Below are 19248 nucleotides of genomic sequence, written 5' to 3' on the forward strand. Positions count from 1 at the left end.
ACGCATTTGTAGACATTATTGCTCATTTGGTATATGAGAAATACACATGAAATGGCTCTTAATATGGCTATACAGAAAGAAAGTTCGAGACCATTTCATCACATAATAAAATATTTTTGAACATACCAGCGGGCAACTAAAGTTTATAAAGTATCTAAAAATAGAAATCTTAGTTCTCTAGGAATAGTTTCTTACTTTAAGCAGAAGATAAGTGTCCCGAAAATTTTGTAAGAAATAATTTGGGGCTGCTAAAAAATTGTTGTCCGTGAACTGGTGGGAAAAATTGTTCATGTGACTTTATTTTTAAAGTTGAAGGCCGAATTCAGGGAACGCCGTGTGCGAGCTTGCTCAAAAGTCTCTATTTCTGTTCTGGAGAGAACATCATATCATTAAGGCTTTCGAAAAAACTGTCAACAGCTTCATGGGAAAGTTCCACTAAGTCGGAAATAGGTGTAACCATGCATTCGTGCGCATGATTGTCTCCATTGACATTCTGATTCGCATTGCTGACAGAAGGTCGTACCTGATCGATGCTGCTTTCATCTTGAACTTCACTACTCTTCAATCGTAGTGGTGAAGATTCCACGAATGCCGTCATCAGGATTGGCAGCCTTTGAGGGCAGCACAAAGCGTGAACCTTGGTAGGAACCAACAATGTATCTGCATCCACTGGCGCATCCGATTGTAGCGTCAGACAGGTGTCTAACACGCATTCTTCTCCGCATAGCAGACACCTCAATACAGGTAAAACACATCTTTGCCACATTGGTCGAAATGATAGAAACCAAGTCATGTTCAGGTCTCTAAGCCGGGAGAGTCCCAGGATTTTTGATATCCGGTCCCGGTATCCAATGGCTAGGATTGTTTCTTCCATTTGTCGCGAGAGTTTGATCTGTGACATGGGTTGCCATAACGAAAAATAAGGACTAAGAATAGGATTCCTGCAATTAGTCCCAGGATCAGGGGAAGTCCGCCAAAAATCGAATGGACGAAATCTGGAAAAATACCCAGTATGGTTTTGAATGGTGTTAATGCCATCGAAAATACTGTCTTAAATACCTTTGAGACCCCAGTGGTATCAGAAATATTTAAGATTTCGCTCAGGATTTCCGCGAAATGTACGGGGGAATTAGTCGATAATAATGTATGTATCTCCGCAGTCGTCCTTGCGACTTGTAGATCATACGTTTCTTTTGATGACGTGAGCCTTGTAGGCGTCTGAAGAAGCACTGTTTTCATTCTGCTTAAAGTATCTATTCGAATAGAAGTAATTTTCAAACTGGGCCATGCCCTTGCCTCCCTGTCTGGAAAGGAGCTGGGGAACAAAGAACGTCCACAGCACTTGACCTTCGCAGTCGTAGTGACTAGATAAGGAGTCCCGGGCATAAGACTACAACATTTGCGGTCTACAATAAGAATGTAACTCCCATTATAGAGTCTTTGAAAGAATGGTTCTATTTCAGTTGCAGGTGCGCCTTGCTGGTGACATGAAAGGTTGTATGAATTCCCTTCACAGGCTCCATGCAAACTTATTCCGTTACACAGAAGCGTGCCGCTTAGTGACATGGCACAATTGTTGCCACTAAGAAACACTTTCTGTCCTTTATTACTGACACATGCATGTGAATAGGGCAGGATCCAAGTTGTTTTAAGGTACCCCTTCCCCAATTTCTCGTACATGCCAGCCTGTATATATTTTTGGCAGTATTGAAACCTGAAGGTTGAGATTGGAATATTTATGATTCCGTGGATTATCCATTCACTGACAGGTCGTTCTGACATTGTCATTGGTAATCTTTCTAGTTTTTCAATGCTCAAGATTGTATAATCAGCACCCTTCTGCGCCATACCGATTTGTCTATCAGTAAGGTTAAAGATTTGGAATAGTGACGTTATGTTGATTAAACGCCAAGGCACATAGCCTGAACGCAGATTTTGTAACGTCCAGCCAAGCTGTACAATAGAACGCAATTGTGACTGACCATGTTGTAATAACAGTAAGTCTTGCGATAATATATCGATTGCTGAAGACACAATGCTGTCCAATGAAAAAATTCTGGAGGACAGAGTCATTAACCCATTGTCCACTACAGAAAGTGATTTTTCCAAATTATTCCGGTCAATTTCCCGTATTCTCTCTGCTGTTTCAATTTGATTAACCTTCCAGGCCTCATTGTATGCTGCATATACAGAGGCTGCTATGAAACGCTTTTGACGCTGTTTGCGTGGTCCCATTATGAAATCACGCAAGTCAGCACCATCAGTAAGTAAAGTTAGGTGTTGCTTAATTTCAGGCAGTGTGGAAGTTTGTAGCCACTGAAGGCATAATTTGCCCACACTGTAGGTTGTTATTATCCCTGGGTGATGTCTTTGGGGATATCTAGGGTCTGGCCTGGTCATTTTGAACCCCTGTGTTTTATTCAGGAATCTGTCTTGACAGTTATTTGTATCTGTGGGCCAGATTAACCATTGTTTCCAATCAGGATGTGTTCTGTTTTGGTTTAATATATGGTTTACGTCTATCTCTTCATCCGTATCAGAGCTATTGCTAAACATTGTTGGCTTTGGAATAGACGGTTTATTTAAATCTTTGATTTTGGCTAGGCCAAGACAGGTGGTTTGTTGAACAGTGTCATTTAAAAATATCATTTGTTCTGGGATCATGCAAGCTCTAAACAAAGCTTCTAAACCCTGTACTTGCCATTCTTTTGTACCCCAAACACTTTTTAAATCAACATTTTTGTCCCAATAATCAAATCCAAAAGTATTCATTTCTTCGAAAAATGAATCTGAATATATCAACTTTGTGTTGGTTATCATGGTTTTCATCCCTGTCTTGTTTGACAATTTAAAATAGAATGTTTCAGCATTACTTGTGTTAAAACCTGAAAAATATGAATATTTGTCGTAAACGGTTCTTGAGCTCCCTTTTGGAGGTGTTGCACAATGTTCCCATTGATTATAATTTAAAACATTTCTAGGTTGTGCAGATTTATGTAAAAAATGGTTACCATAGTGGTTATAGCAATACATACTATCATAATTTGTAGAACCTTGCAAATAATCATGTTTTGTAAATTTAGCAGACATTACTAAGTCAGACATCATGTTATTAATGCTTTCGAAGTCCCAATCATCAGCAAATGAGTTTGGTTTTGCAAGGTCACTCAAGGAGATCTTGATTTGGTGTGGATATTTCAGGATCTCCACCGGACCATAAATTTCATAGTCAGTGTTGTCCCAGGCTACCCCACCAGGTATAGGATTGGCTGTGAAGTTGGCTGAAGAAAGTTCTCTTTTCTCGACGTGTGAAGATGTGTGTGGTTTGAGGACCAAGTTGATGTTCTGACTTGCTGTGTCCATTTTAGCATATTTTCCCTCAATGAAGCGTCCCAAAGTTAATACCATGATGAGCCAAAGTATGAGGATAAATGCACCAAAACCCACCCAAAATTCAATCCATGGAGAAATCAGATATGTTTCTTTCAGTTGGTTCAAAAGTTCCTTAGCTTTGTCTTTAAAGGATTTTGATGATGGCTGTGTCTTTGATTCACTGAGGCTTTCAGAGGAATCATCGAAGTTGATGAAGTAGCCGGATGCAGTTCTGTCAATTGTTCCAATTGCTTCAGGATTTTTGTTTCTTGAATTGTCACCTGGTACTTCATTATAGATTGGTGTGTCTCTGCTAAATGTTTTTATTTGGGTTTTCAGAGGTCTGAGTTCTATTGCATTGTTGCATAGTCCTTGTTGTTCTTCTGTAGGCGTTTCGAATGTGATGAGCCTCTTTGTTAGGACCTCTGTACTGGTAGCAAACCTTGGTGTTCTGCTACTTATTGGGAGTCCACTTGGCCTACTGTTTGTTATCGGCCACATGTTGTGGTTTTACCAGGTCGATGGATACAACTCGGTTCTCCTTTTTACCAGCAAGTGGCGGTAGTACAACTGATCTTGTCCCGTTGACAGACAAGACAGGAACTGCTTTTCTGTAAGAAGGCCCAAATTCCTTCTTTACCGCGATCTTCTCCCTGACTAGATCCCCGACTTTTGGAATCCAGACAGGTCTTGCTGGGACAGGTGGTGATTCTTCAGTGGTTGTTGGCTGTTGTTTCAACTGTATGTTGCTCAGGTCTTTTCTTGTTTTGTTTAAGTCCTGCAAAATAGCCAAACGGTCTTTGACATCAAAGCTTTTTTCTTTAACCACTGAAGTCTGACTGTCGAGGTCAGAGATAATCATTCTAGTTCCAAATAATAATTCGTACGGACTGAATCCCTTCAGAGAATTTCTTGGCAAGTTATTTAGACTACGTTGGACACTTATTAGATGTTTGACCCACCCAGCTCCCGAACCTAATATCCTTTCCATTATAGATTGCTTTCTGTCTTGGTTTTTTCTTTACACCATCCCGTACCCTCAGGAAGGAAGTGAGAAGATTCCCGCTGGGCTATGCTCATTTGGCCATGTTTCCCCCCCGGCCGGAGGGCTTGAGTGAAAACAATGGTCGAACGTAGCATGCTCTCAGCGTATATGCCATTTAGACTCGCAAATCTTTGTATAACAGTCCGGACGTCAGCCGAGTGCTGAGGATCGACATTATAAGTGGAAACTAGCCTGTATATGTTAATCGCAAGCCCTGCTTTTTATTGGTCATATTATCTGCCTTGATACGACGAGGTATTAAACTGTTTCTCTCCCCACTGCGATCTCTGTTGCAGTTTGGGCAGTTTTTTACAAACATGGTGTGATGCAGGCTCATGCCTGGCCACCAGTACCGTGATTGTAATTCTTCCAGAGAATCTTTCAGTTTAAGGTGTCTAAGACCCTCGCCCATATGTGCGTCTGCGATTAACAAGCTTCTCCTGTCCATGTTTGGAATCACTCTATCCCCCACTCCAGGGATTCGAGCAAAAGGGACGGAGTTTGCATCGATTATGTATGTATAATTGAGTGGATAGTTGATCGGTAATGCTGAGCAGTCGCCTTTTGATGACGTTTTCACTGCCAGCACTGTTTCACCGTCAATGTTTTTTAATGTACGCTTTTTTCGAACTACGGGAGCCGATTTAGCGGCTGCCGCTGTGGCTGTTTCAGCCAATGAATTCCCTACAACGTGAACGCCATCACGCTGATGACTCAGTGAGTGTGTCACGTGAGTCCTTGGTAGTTCTTTTTGTAAAAGAGCTATTTGTTCCCAGAGCAATTTCTGCTTTATTGGTGCATCTGTGTCATCTTTGTAATCGTTCTGAATCCATGTCTGCAAATCCTTGTTATATGATTTGACGCAGTAATATGAATCTGACACTATAAGTGTCGGGAATTCGCGATCCGCATTATCTAGCGCCATTTTCAAGGCTAATATTTCAGTTTGTTGTTCTGAATTAGTTTCTACAGAGTGTGTCTTTGTTAATAGAGGTTTTAGTTTACCTCCGCGCCACACTTCTTTTGTAATCTCACATGTGGGGTTGTATGCTTGTTCTCCCCAAACGGAGGGTTGAGCATGTCCATCTGTATAGATTACACAGGCGTAATGTCGTAAAGGCAGAATATCGATTGGCAGAGGATATGTTTTTTCATATTCTAGATTTTTTAATTCTTCTAGTTCTGGATCAAAGTAGTAGTATACTTTGTCCGTTGTGATTGAATTCACCCATTGTATCCAATCCGGATTCAATGTTGTTGTTGGTAAATTACACGGTGTTGTTAGTGCCTCAAAGGCTGATTCTGCTGTTCTGACTGTGATATGTCTACCGTCAGCTATGTCTTTTTCTCTAGCTATTGCGGTTTGAACTGCACAAATGATTTTTTCTGTATTACTGAATTTCTGTTCAGCTTCTGTGTACAAGTGTGATTTGAATGCAATTGGTACCTTTTCTCCCTCATTAGAGGTCAGGTATGTGAATCCGCATCTCCCTGGGATGACTCGAATCACAAGATTGCGTGTGTTATCACGTGTTTCTAATTTTGTTTTAATTAGCATGTCTGTTTGTAAGGATCTCAAAATTTCTGTGTGTGTTTGAGTCCAATTGGATCTTTTAAAGTCTGGTTTAATTAGATCATAAAGGGGTTTGACCCTTTCTGCGTAATTTGCAATGTATGTTCTTCCGAAATTTAGGAAGCCTAGAATTGACTGTAGGTTTTTTAGTGTTTTAGGAGCTTGAATTACGGCACATTTCTCTAGGAAATTGTCTGCCAGGCTTTTACCTTCACTTGATAACTCATATCCTAAGAATAGGACTGTTAGATGGGCAATTCTGGATTTTTTAAAGTTGAATTTGTAACCCTCTGCTGCGAACCCAAGTATTATGGTGTTCACTCTCTTCAAGTGAGTCTCCAAGTCATCATCTGTTAAGTAAATGTCATCGACATAAGATAATGCTTCATCATCATATAGTTGTAGTAATTCTGTTACTCTCGCTGAGAATACCCCCGGGCTGTTCTTGTACCCCTGGGCTAACCGACAGAATTGCTTTTGAGTGCCATTTACTGAGAATGCAGTTAAATATCTGCTCTCTGGTGCTATGTTTTGACAAAAGAATCCATTGGAGATGTCCAAGGTTGTTTTTTTATTTTTTGCGCACTATGTTATTCATTAGTGCAGCACTGTGTGAGTTTTGCACTGCAAAGGTTTTGCAACATGTGTTAAGGTGTCGGTAATCCAAAACTAGACGATATGAATTGTCTGGTTTGGAAACCGGAAACAAAGGATTGTTCATTTGTGAGGTGCAAGTTTCAATCACCCCCTGGTATTCTAGCTGATCTAGTATTTCATTTACCTGTTTTTTAGCTTCTTGCTTAATTGGGTACTGCCTTTGTGCAGTAGGTTGTGATTTTAACTGGATTTTGTGAGGAGGAGAATCCTCATCCCATCCTACGTGATTTTTATATAAAGCAGGTGCTAAGGCCACTGCCCACTTTCTAGCAAGTGTATATTTTTTATGAATCGGGATTTGATTCGAGAAGGCAGGCATAATTACTTCTTCGCCATGAGGGCACTCCCTGACAAACTCTGGTGGCCAGTCTTTTTCAGCTAGAAGGATGTCATAACCCTTGGAGAGGTTGTCCCAAAATAGTCCCCTTATTTTCCTAGTCTTATCTCCCTCTATACGTAATGTTATCTCGTATATCTTGTGGGGTTTGCTAACTCTGGTGTCTGCAGTTTCCACTTGAAGGTATTCATTCGTGTCCACTGTCTCCAGATGATTCATAAGGACTTTGCGAGCTATGCTCACTTCTGCTGCGCTGTCTAGCATTGTCTGAGCCCACTCTCCGTTTTTCAGTTGTGTCCTCAGTATTCTCGGCATTGTTAACTACCTTGATACTGGCTACCTTCTTTTTTGGAAATTGTAATTTCTTTTTTTGTTGAGCAGGTTCCTTGTCTTTGGACTTGGCGTGCTCTTCTCTTTGTTCTGATCGTCCTCTTCTTTCCGATTTCTGCGATTTCTGAGAGGAAGTCTGAAAAGATTGAGAGGGACGTGTATCAATGTCTTGATATCTATCAGGTTTTTTAATATTATCCCTATTTCTAAGGTTATATCTTTTCCCAGAGGGGTCACTCTGGGGTGACCTGTGTCTCTGGTTCGGAGATTTCTCCCTTCGCCTAGGAGACCTTCCTCGGGACTGGAATTTCTTTTCTTTTGGATTGGATTGTTTGTTTCCATCCCAGTTCTTTTTTGGTGAATTATTATTAAAAAATATTTTTTCTGGACTTTCAGTCAGTTGCGGTTTTACTGCTATTCCACCTAAACTATCTCTACCTAGTTCCTCATAGGATTTTTCTATGATTCTGGCAATTTCAGCTGGTTGGTCTGCTATATCTGTCTCTTTTAACCTCTGGCGGATCGCCACGTTTGCTGCTTCACCTTTTATATTGGCTAATAATATAGCCGAGACCTGCTTGAAGTCTTTCAGTAATTTCATACCAAGAGTTAAAGCTGGTTCTGGACCGTATTCATCTTGAATTTGTTTTAGCACATCTGGTATTACCGAAATGGATGGAACACCGTGCGTTTTTGTGTAGATTGAAGCAAAGACTGTACCCCAAGTGTCACAGTCCTCTATGTGTGGTGCGATTCCCATTGGGAGACATATAGTCAGAATCCTGTGTTTTTCTAGCGGGGTGGTGTCAGGAAACACCGCCTCTATTTGGGTAATTTTCTGTGCCAACCAGAATGGTATTTGTTCCCGTTTAGCCGGAACTTTACCTAGGCAGGATTGGATGTTCTGTGGTGTGATTTTATTTGTGTTCCCCTGGTGAGGGGTCAGCTGTGGAAGTTTAATCGCTGGCTGAATTGTTGAAGTCCGCATTACATACTGGACTAATTGTCTATGAATTTTTAGTAATTGTTTTAGCTGTATTAACAGCTCTCCTGTAGACATCCCTTCGATGTCTGGGTGTGGTGTGTATCCGGCTAAGACCGGCCACGTTGCTCCTGGTCTTCCTAAAGGACCGAGCCTGGTGATGTGATTATTATGTTTTAGGGCGCCATCAAATAAGAGCAAATGCTCTTGGAATTTGAGTGGTACTTCCACCTCCTCGAAAGGAGTGTACTCATTAGGAGGTTCCTCTATTTTGTAATAGTGGAAGTACTTTGTTACAGCATTTGCTGCTGGAAAATGTATCCATGAATAATATACCTCTGTCTGCCGATATTCGTGTGCCTCAATTACGAATATGACTGTGCCACCTCTAGGTGTCAGTCCATTTTCTATAAGTTTTATGGTTATAGATTTCCTTTTGGCGACCGGGATGAGTATTATATCCCGGTCTGCGTCTTGCATGGTAGCATCAGCTACTGCGAGTTCAGTTGCTAATCTAACTGTCTCTCTTTCATCATCACTGTCTACCATTTTACTGACAGGATGGTTATTTTGTTTGTTTGCAGATCAGGTTTCTTATGGAACAAAGTTTAGATGCACAATATTTTGGAACAGTGTATCCTTCAACGTTGACTTGTACCAAGAACCATACATAGGAGTTCCCTCCTGCGAGGTTTTGGAGGATATTACCTTTCACCCACTCCAGACGTCTTTGGAGTATTTGGGAAAAGGGGTCTGAGTGAGAAAGCACGACTGAGTTACTCTAAATGTCTTACGTTAGTTTTATCGCCCTTTCCAAACGCGTTGGGCGCCATGTAGTGTAGTTCCTATCTTCCCAATAGGCTCTGCGCATTGGAATAATACCTACAGCAGTAAAGGCCTAGGCCAGACGTTAACTAGGTCTACTACTGTCGATACTAGACTTAAGTTTTGGGTTTGCCAGCGTAGCTCAGAGTTCGCTAGAAACTTTCTCGAATGTTCAGGAAAGAATTAACTCCCCTGATTAGACAAGAAGGGATTTAGTTTCTGACAACCATAGAACATGACAACTTTGCTCTCCCCTAATCAAGAGTGTATCTCCAGAGTCGTGTGAGCACAAGGCAATTATTTTACTCAGTCAGTACGTGCATTCTTAGTCTCATCAGATTGTAGAGAAAAGGAAGAGACGGGCGTGTTCAATAAAAAGGTATTATTTATTGATCAGTCTCTTTTCTCGTACAAGAGAAATGGATATTATTGCAATACTTATAGTTAAGTAAAGTGCATACATTAAAAGCAATAGTATAAAATAATACTGTAAAAACATTGATATGGTTTCTGAGCCATATGATGTTTAAAAATGATTAAAATATATTTACATACACATATACATTTGACTAAACGTACTCAACTGGTGTTTCTAAATACGCCTACCCCGTGTACCTGACCTAAGTCTAATGCGTGGGCGGGAATAGAAAGTTACAGTTTAAGTTAAGTTTGTTTTTGCCAAGTGAATAGCTAAAGAATTCTCTGTGAGGGGTTATTCAGTTCTGTACCTGGAAGTTAGGATGAATGAGGAATGGTATCTCTTTCTCTGCTCTCGATATTCCAGGCTGCCTGCGAGGGCTGCCCGAAAGCGCCGGTGCTGGGTCTCTCGGCAGGAGATAGCAGCGCGTCTCTCAGCGCGTCAGGAAGGCGGGGCTGCTGCTAGCGGGGTCTGCTCTGCTTCTGGGCTTCGGCAAGTATGGCTGCTCCGTCTCGTCACCACGCGTGTGTTTGCATAGGGCAAGATCGGCAATATTTATACCTTAAAGGTGCCGAGATTGACGTAAGGATGGACATAGATACGTCAATAAAGATGTCATACGACTTGCTCGTTAGCACATTCTTTTACTGAAGTTCTCTGTGAAATCAAAACAATGGCCGCACGGATTTTCCAGGTTGTCATAGGTTTGATTTGTTATGAGAACGTCGTATGCCTTATCAGGGGCTGGAGGAATGTCGCTTGTCTAATTAGATCTCAAGCGTTATGACCTAATCAGATAACACGTTCCTGTGCCGTAGTGTGACTGCGTCAGATAACGGTATCTGCATCATGGGGGCTTTTCTTGCCTCATGGGCTGACTGTTAGTTAACTTGATAGTTAGTTTAACCAGAATAGGGTCAGGAATAGGGGGATCGATTCAGAACCTATAGGAATACATGACACCCACTCCACGCTAACTATGGTCATATTTACTAATCTATGCATAGTATAACATAGTACAACATACTATAGAGTATAGTGTATACCTCCCCACCCCAAAATACATAAATGCATTTTGAAATTTTCAAATATACTGAAAAATTGCAGTCATATATATTGTATGCACTTAAGCTATGAATTAAACGCTAAAGTAAACACGCATTTGTAGACATTATTGCTCATTTGGTATATGAGAAATACACATGAAATGGCTCTTAATATGGCTATACAGAAAGAAAGTTCGAGACCATTTCATCACATAATAAAATATTTTTGAACATACCAGCGGGCAACTAAAGTTTATAAAGTATCTAAAAATAGAAATCTTAGTTCTCTAGGAATAGTTTCTTACTTTAAGCAGAAGATAAGTGTCCCGAAAATTTTGTAAGAAATAATTCTGGGCTGCTAAAAAATTGTTGTCCGTGAACTGGTGGGAAAAATTGTTCATGTGACTTTATTTTTAAAGTTAAAGGCCGAATTCAGGGAACGCCGTGTGCGAGCTTGCTCAAAAGTCTCTATTTCTGTTCTGGAGAGAACATCATATCATTAAGGCTTTCGAAAAAACTGTCAACAGCTTCATGGGAAAGTTCCACTAAGTCGGAAATAGGTGTAACCATGCATTCGTGCGCATGATTGTCTCCATTGACATTCTGATTCGCATTGCTGACAGAAGGTCGTACCTGATCGATGCTGCTTTCATCTTGAACTTCACTACTCTTCAATCGTAGTGGTGAAGATTCCACGAATGCCGTCATCAGGATTGGCAGCCTTTGAGGGCAGCACAAAGCGTGAACCTTGGTAGGAACCAACAATGTATCTGCATCCACTGGCGCATCCGATTGTAGCGTCAGACAGGTGTCTAACACGCATTCTTCTCCGCATAGCAGACACCTCAATACAGGTAAAACACATCTTTGCCACATTGGTCGAAATGATAGAAACCAAGTCATGTTCAGGTCTCTAAGCCGGGAGAGTCCCAGGATTTTTGATATCCGGTCCCGGTATCCAATGGCTAGGATTGTTTCTTCCATTTGTCGCGAGAGTTTGATCTGTGACATGGGTTGCCATAACGAAAAATAAGGACTAAGAATAGGATTCCTGCAATTAGTCCCAGGATCAGGGGAAGTCCGCCAAAAATCGAATGGACGAAATCTGGAAAAATACCCAGTATGGTTTTGAATGGTGTTAATGCCATCGAAAATACTGTCTTAAATACCTTTGAGACCCCAGTGGTATCAGAAATATTTAAGATTTCGCTCAGGATTTCCGCGAAATGTATGGGGGAATTAGTCGATAATAATGTATGTATCTCTGCAGTCGTCCTTGCGACTTGTAGATCATACGTTTCTTTTGATGACGTGAGCCTTGTAGGCGTCTGAAGAAGCACTGTTTTCATTCTGCTTAAAGTATCTATTCGAATAGAAGTAATTTTCAAACTGGGCCATGCCCTTGCCTCCCTGTCTGGAAAGGAGCTGGGGAACAAAGAACGTCCACAGCACTTGACCTTCGCAGTCGTAGTGACTAGATAAGGAGTCCCGGGCATAAGACTACAACATTTGCGGTCTACAATAAGAATGTAACTCCCATTATAGAGTCTTTGAAAGAATGGTTCTATTTCAGTTGCAGGTGCGCCTTGCTGGTGACATGAAAGGTTGTATGAATTCCCTTCACAGGCTCCATGCAAACTTATTCCGTTACACAGAAGCGTGCCGCTTAGTGACATGGCACAATTGTTGCCACTAAGAAACACTTTCTGTCCTTTATTACTGACACATGCATGTGAATAGGGCAGGATCCAAGTTGTTTTAAGGTACCCCTTCCCCAATTTCTCGTACATGCCAGCCTGTATATATTTTTGGCAGTATTGAAACCTGAAGGTTGAGATTGGAATATTTATGATTCCGTGGATTATCCATTCACTGACAGGTCGTTCTGACATTGTCATTGGTAATCTTTCTAGTTTTTCAATGCTCAAGATTGTATAATCAGCACCCTTCTGCGCCATACCGATTTGTCTATCAGTAAGGTTAAAGATTTGGAATAGTGACGTTATGTTGATTAAACGCCAAGGCACATAGCCTGAACGCAGATTTTGTAGCGTCCAGCCAAGCTGTACAATAGAACGCAATTGTGACTGACCATGTTGTAATAACAGTAAGTCTTGCGATAATATATCGATTGCTGAAGACACAATGCTGTCCAATGAAAAAATTCTGGAGGACAGAGTCATTAACCCATTGTCCACTACAGAAAGTGATTTTTCCAAATTAATACGGTCAATTTCCCGTATTCTCTCTGCTGTTTCAATTTGATTAACCTTCCAGGCCTCATTGTATGCTGCATATACAGAGGCTGCTATGAAACGCTTTTGACGGGGTCTGCTCTGCTTCTGGGCTTCGGCAAGTATGGCTGCTCCGTCTCGTCACCACGCGTGTGTTTGCATAGGGCAAGATCGGCAATATTTATACCTTAAAGGTGCCGAGATTGACGTAAGGATGGACATAGATACGTCAATAAAGATGTCATACGACTTGCTCGTTAGCACATTCTTTTACTGAAGTTCTCTGTGAAATCAAAACAATGGCCGCACGGATTTTCCAGGTTGTCATAGGTTTGATTTGTTATGAGAACGTCGTATGCCTTATCAGGGGCTGGAGGAATGTCGCTTGTCTAATTAGATCTCAAGCGTTATGACCTAATCAGATAACACGTTCCTGTGCCGTAGTGTGACTGCGTCAGATAACGGTATCTGCATCATGGGGGCTTTTCTTGCCTCATGGGCTGACTGTTAGTTAACTTGATAGTTAGTTTAACCAGAATAGGGTCAGGAATAGGGGGATCGATTCAGAACCTATAGGAATACATGACAAGGCCTGTTGAAAAACTATGTTTGATGAAGACTTGAGGTGTACTGAAATGGTACAAATTTGAGTTTCTATTTTTTGCGCTCTTCAAAATTGTTGATCATGTTCACTCTGGGCAAGAAACCTACGGCCGGATATACTAAGATTTCACGCAATACACTGCAGCAAGGGAAGTTACTGCGCTGCGTTGCTTGAAAGGGAAAGAGCAGAACTGCCCCATCCTTACACATATATGGTGCAGTTCAGCTGTCTCCTTGCACTGGCACACTTTAGACTGACCTTCACCACTGCCGTGGTGCAAGAGTCCCTGTGTTAAGCTCAGATAATGTTTGTATGGGAAGGGGTACCTTCCTGCACAAAACCCATCTCTTGATTCTTATTCCTCTTTGTTTGTCTACTGCAGAATGCAGCACACATGCAAACACAAAGTTATAGAGAAATAAAGTCATTTCTCTTTGATATATCAACCTCAGGTAGGCGCACCATTGTGGCACAAACCCATGTTTACAAGTCTTTGTAAATATGGGTTTGCATCAACATGCATGGGTGGATGTGCAGGAAAGCCTATGCTCCACCCATGTAACATCTACCTGAAACAAGGTAACACAAGTAACGTTATGCGCTGCGTAGAGGGCTTTACGTGGCTTTATAAATCTCCAAATAGATTTTGCTGCGTGACTGCGCCATAAATGTGACCCAACCCTGACACAAATAGTGGAGAAGTGTGGCTCACTGGTTAGAGGAGGCAGACCCTGATGCAGAGGTCAGACCCGGGGCCAGGGTTCAATTCCCGACGCGGCAGGGTCTTGAGCTCAAAATGTCCACGGACTCGATTAATTCTTGCCTCGGTGCCTACTCGAATCATGGGTTCACACTCTGCAACTCTGGGCAATAGCTTGCTTAATCTCCACTACGGCCCCACTGCGATGGGATGCTTGGTCTTCACCTTGGGGATGCCCAGTAGGGGTTATCTCGCAGGGAAAGCCAGGACGGGTTCCCAAAGCAAGCGCTAAGAGACCTGTTGGTGATTTGGCGCTATATAAATCGAAATTAACATAACATAACATAACAAACATTTAGTAAATCTGAGCCCCAGCATTTGTCACGGAAACATAACTTATGCTCATCTGCTTCTATTTGTGTCTTTTCAGCGCTTGCATCTCAGTGAAGATATTGCTGGGGCAACCTTCATGGCAGCTGGAAGTTCTGCTCCAGAACTGTTTACGTCTGTAATAGGTAATATGCATTTTTTTTAAAGCAGACTCATTTCACATTGCTATGTCTGATGTCTATTTATTTTATTTGGAGATTTTAAAAAGTGCTATATGTCTCCTTTTTATAACGTCATAGTAATTAAGAGCCGGATTGCTTGATTCAATTGTGTTATCACCTGTGCTCTTCTGACTACGTAATGGATACATATTCTCAGTGGCGGCTCGCAGAGGGAGTGCTGCGGGTGGTGGGCAGGGCAGGGAGGGGCAGGGCAGGGCAGGGTGGGGGTTACTGGAGTCAGACATACGATGGCAAGGAGTAAAGCAAGTAAATAAATAAATAATCCTATTTACCTTGCGCTCTCTGCATAGCCAACTCGGCTATGTGCAAGCGAGTGCAAGGTAAATAGTTGTATTAATGTATTTACTTACTGTACTCCTTGCCATTGTATGTCTGACTCCGCTACCCTCTACCCTGCCCCTCCCTTGCCCTGCCTCACCCCACCGCCCCGCAACACTCCCGTTGCGAGCCACCACTGCTTTCTGAATGCGCCACAGGACAAGTAGAATGGTGCTAGATAAATGCACGTGACATACCATAACAGTCCTACTCACTCTATATTATCATGTTAAATGAGTTGTTCAAAATGTATCTGTTCATAATGTTAGGTTCGATTAAAAAAAAAAAATAGTTTGATCAAATTTCAAAGAGAAATGCAACATAAAAGAAAGAGCAAGACAAACCTGTGGTGCACGATACATTCATTTATTCGTAACAAATAAAACTAATAGAAAATGGAAATGTTCAATTTACTTTTAGAGAACATAGCTGAAACAACATACCTCATTTGCTTACAAAGTTAAGTTTGTTTGTGACTATGCAATATTGGATGATATCTTTAAAAATTGGTTATGTTGAAAAAAACAGAAGGGAATATTTCCGGGCAGGAAGACCGAGCATAGAGAGGTCCGCACATGGAATTTCTCCTAGATTCAACCTCTAGCTTTTTCATTTTCTCTTTTTTGAAATACGTCTCCAGGTAAGTTTTCATTTAATATCTATAATCTTTGCCTTTTCCTGGAATACAAAATGTCCAAATAAATGCTTTGGAACAAATATAATAAACCACAAAAACATTTGACCAACAGACATTTGTTTACTTAGGCGCAGATGTTAAGGTCAATGTGCTTTTTGAGAGTCAAACTGTGTCCTCTGGAATTATTGGTGTTTGCTGTTTGCTGCTGTTCATGTAATATGTACATTTCTAGTTACTATAATTCTATACATTTTTCACAAGGGGCTTTTGCTCAAATATTGCACTTGAATGGGCAGGGAAAAAGGTGTGCTTTGTGGTTTGTATCTAGGGTGTGAAAGGAAAATTCATAAGAAATGTGTGATTAATTGGTCTAAAATTCGGTTAGTTGTTTAGCTTGGTGGCTTGATAGACACAGGTGTAGTTAATCTCTTATTCGATATGCTTCGGTACAAAGAAAAATATATTAATATAATAATACAACTCTACAGATCATAGGTGAGGAGCATTCCAATGCATTCATTTTCATTTTCTTATGAGAATGATGCAAAAGTTAGTTTTATGAACTGTTTTCCAAGTTTATTATAGTTCATTATAGTTTAATCCATAGTTAAATATATGTATTGTATTCACGAAGGAACTCTCCAATCCCAGGTCTAACGCCAATGACATCCCGCCGTCGCAAGACCTATGCGACTCACTGGCTACCTTCTTCCACCGCAAGATCATCGACATCCACGACAGCTTCAACGCCACGACCGACCCGACGACCACTGCCCCCACCACCACCGCACGCACCAACCATCTAATCTCCTGGACAAGCGTCAATGACAAGGACACCACCGATATCATGAAAACCATCCACTCCGGCTCACCGCTAGACCCATGCCCCACCATATTTTCAACAAAGACAGCGCATCCATCGCACCCCATCTCAGCAAGCAACATCTCCTTTGAGACAGCAACCTTCCCGGAAAGCTGGAAACATGCCGAGATCAACTCCTTACTCAAGAAACCAAAGGCGATCCCCAAGTGCCTCAAGAACTTCCGGCCCATCTCCCTGCTCCCATTTCCGGCTAAGGTCACCGTCAACAAACAGCTGATCCGCTACCTCGAACACAACAAAATCCTGGACCCATCCCAGTCCGGTTTACACAGCAACCACAGCACCGAAACCGCCCTCATCGCCGCCACAGATGACATCAGGTCCCTGCTAGACAGCGGAGAAACAGCATCGCTCATCCTCCTGGACCTGTCAGTCGCCTTCGACACAGTCTGCCACCGCACCCTACGCACACACCTACACAACGCCAGAATCCAAGGGAAGGCCCTGGACTGTACCACATCCTTCCTCTCCGGCAGAACCCAAAGCGTTCGCCTCCCCCCTTCCACTCCAATGCCACCGTGATCATCTGCGGTGTCTCCCAGGGTTCGTCCCTCAGCCCGACGCTGTTCAATATCTACATGGCACCCCTCGCCCACATCGCCCATCAACACGACCTCAATATCATCTCCTACACCGACGACACCCATCTGACCCTCACACAACCAAAACTAACCTCCAAGAACGAATGAAGGCCGTCGCCGACTGGCTGAGGAACAGCTGACTGAAGCTGAACTCGGACAAGATGGAGGTCCTCATCCATGGGTCCACCCCTTCGGCCTGGGACGACTCCTGGTGGCCGACTGCACTGGGAAGCGCCCGACTCCCACAGACCACGCATGTAACCTGGGGGTCATCCTCGACTCCACCCTCACCATGACTAAGCAGGTCAACACCATCACCTCCTCCTGCTTCAACACCCTCCGAATGTTACGCAGGATCTTCAAATGGATCCCCACTGAAACAAGAAGAACAGTCACCCAGGCCCTCGACGCCAGCAGGCTAGACTACAGTAACGCCCTCTACGCAGGAGCATCGGCCAAACTCCTAAGACGGCTGCAACGCATCCAAAACACCTCGGCACGCCTGATCCTCGACATCCCTTGCCGCAGCCACATCACTCCCCACCTGGGAGACCTACACTGGCTTCCCGTCAACAAGAGGATAACCTTCAAGCTCCTCATCCACGCACACAAAGCCCTCCACGACACGGCCCAGAGTACCTCAACAGACGACTCAGCTTCTACATCCCCACCTGCAAGCTCCACTATGCCGACCTCGCCCTTTCCGCTGTCCCCCGCATCCGAAGAACGACAGCTGGATGCAGATCCTTCTCCCACCTCGCCGCCAAGACCTGGAACACCCTCCCCACCAACCTACGACAGACCAAAGACCTACTGGCCTTCAGAAGACTACTCAAGACCTGGCTCTTCGATCAGTAGCAGCACCCCCCCCAGCACCTTGAGACCCTCATGGGTATGTAGTGCGCTTTACAAATGTCCTGATTGATTGACGTTTGTCCTATTGTTCATTTCTTCAGTCATAATGCTCTTTCAACATATAAAAGTAATATTCTTTAAAAACATGCTAGTAGGTACAGGTGTAAAGGGAGGTAAAATCAAACCTATAAGAAGAAAAGGCAAACATTGGCAAAGAAAATCATTTTGGCATTTGTATAGTCAGAACGCTCATTTTACCAAGCTTCATTAGAATTCTTCAGTATGGCACTAGAACATCCTAACCTAAATATCACCTAAATAGGACCTAATTTAGAGTTTGACAGACAGGATACTCCATCACTAACATGGCGGATTTCCTGTCCAACCTGTTACAAGGGCATAGCATTTCAAAATGGCGGACGGGATATCTGCCATTTTTTAACAGACTATCCCATCTCCTAAAGTTAATTAAAGCACTATCAGCCTGATTCATGAAGCTAAATTGCGGGCGCAATAGCTGCAAAAATGGCATTGCGCCCGCAATTACCCAAATCGGCATTCATGAAGAAAATAACCAAAGCGCAAAACACAGATTGCGAATTCGCTAATAATTTGCGCCAAAGCACGGAATTAGAGAATAAAGTTAGCGAATTCGCAATACTAGCGCAATCGGAATTCATGAAAATTCTCTAATAGCGAAAAACCTCAAAATCTCCATTAGCGCCGCGCAAATTAAGGACAACCCAAAGCAGGTGGTAACCATAAAAGTGATTTGCGAAAATTTTGAAAAACTGTTGGCCAATCAGGAACAGGGACAGGGCTGACCAAACACACATAAGGAGACACAGCAGCAGCAGTTGGTGTCTCACAATGCCAGGAATGTACATGGTGGTCAGGCGGCGAAGGCTACAGCGAGCAGCACGGAGGAGACGCAGAATACAGGAGAGGATATTCCGCCAGCGGATCACCCTGCTGGGACAAACCAGGGAGCAGATCTATGCGAAGTACCGGTTGAATGGGGCCATGATAATTCAACTCATACACGACCTTGACCCCCTGATGCAGCACCCAACAAGGCGGACCAATGCTGTGCCTACACATGTACAGGTATTGTGTAGCCTGCACCTCCTGGCCTCTGGTAGCTTCCAGGGGATAGTAGCCGCAGCAGGGGGGATATCCCAGCCCACCATGTCACGCTGCCTCCGGACTTTTGTTGACGCAATGCTCACCCAGCTACACCGACACATCAGATTCCCCACCAGCCAACAGGAACTGGACT

The 19248-nt window shown here is 42.8% G+C and overlaps 1 protein-coding gene across 1 annotated transcript in view; it reads left to right on the forward strand.

The window, feature by feature from the left end:
• Positions 1 to 19248, forward strand: part of SLC24A3 (solute carrier family 24 member 3) — a 1490020-nt gene that overhangs the window by 928818 nt on the left and 541954 nt on the right. Inside the window, exon 5 of the mRNA XM_078648964.1 lies at positions 14554 to 14638. Within this exon, the coding sequence (XP_078505090.1) occupies positions 14554 to 14638 (85 nt within the window). The remainder of the gene's footprint in view (positions 1 to 14553; positions 14639 to 19248) is intronic.

This window comes from Lissotriton helveticus, chromosome 6, assembly GCF_964261635.1.
Source record: "Lissotriton helveticus chromosome 6, aLisHel1.1, whole genome shotgun sequence".
Lineage (NCBI taxonomy): Eukaryota > Metazoa > Chordata > Amphibia > Caudata > Salamandridae > Lissotriton > Lissotriton helveticus.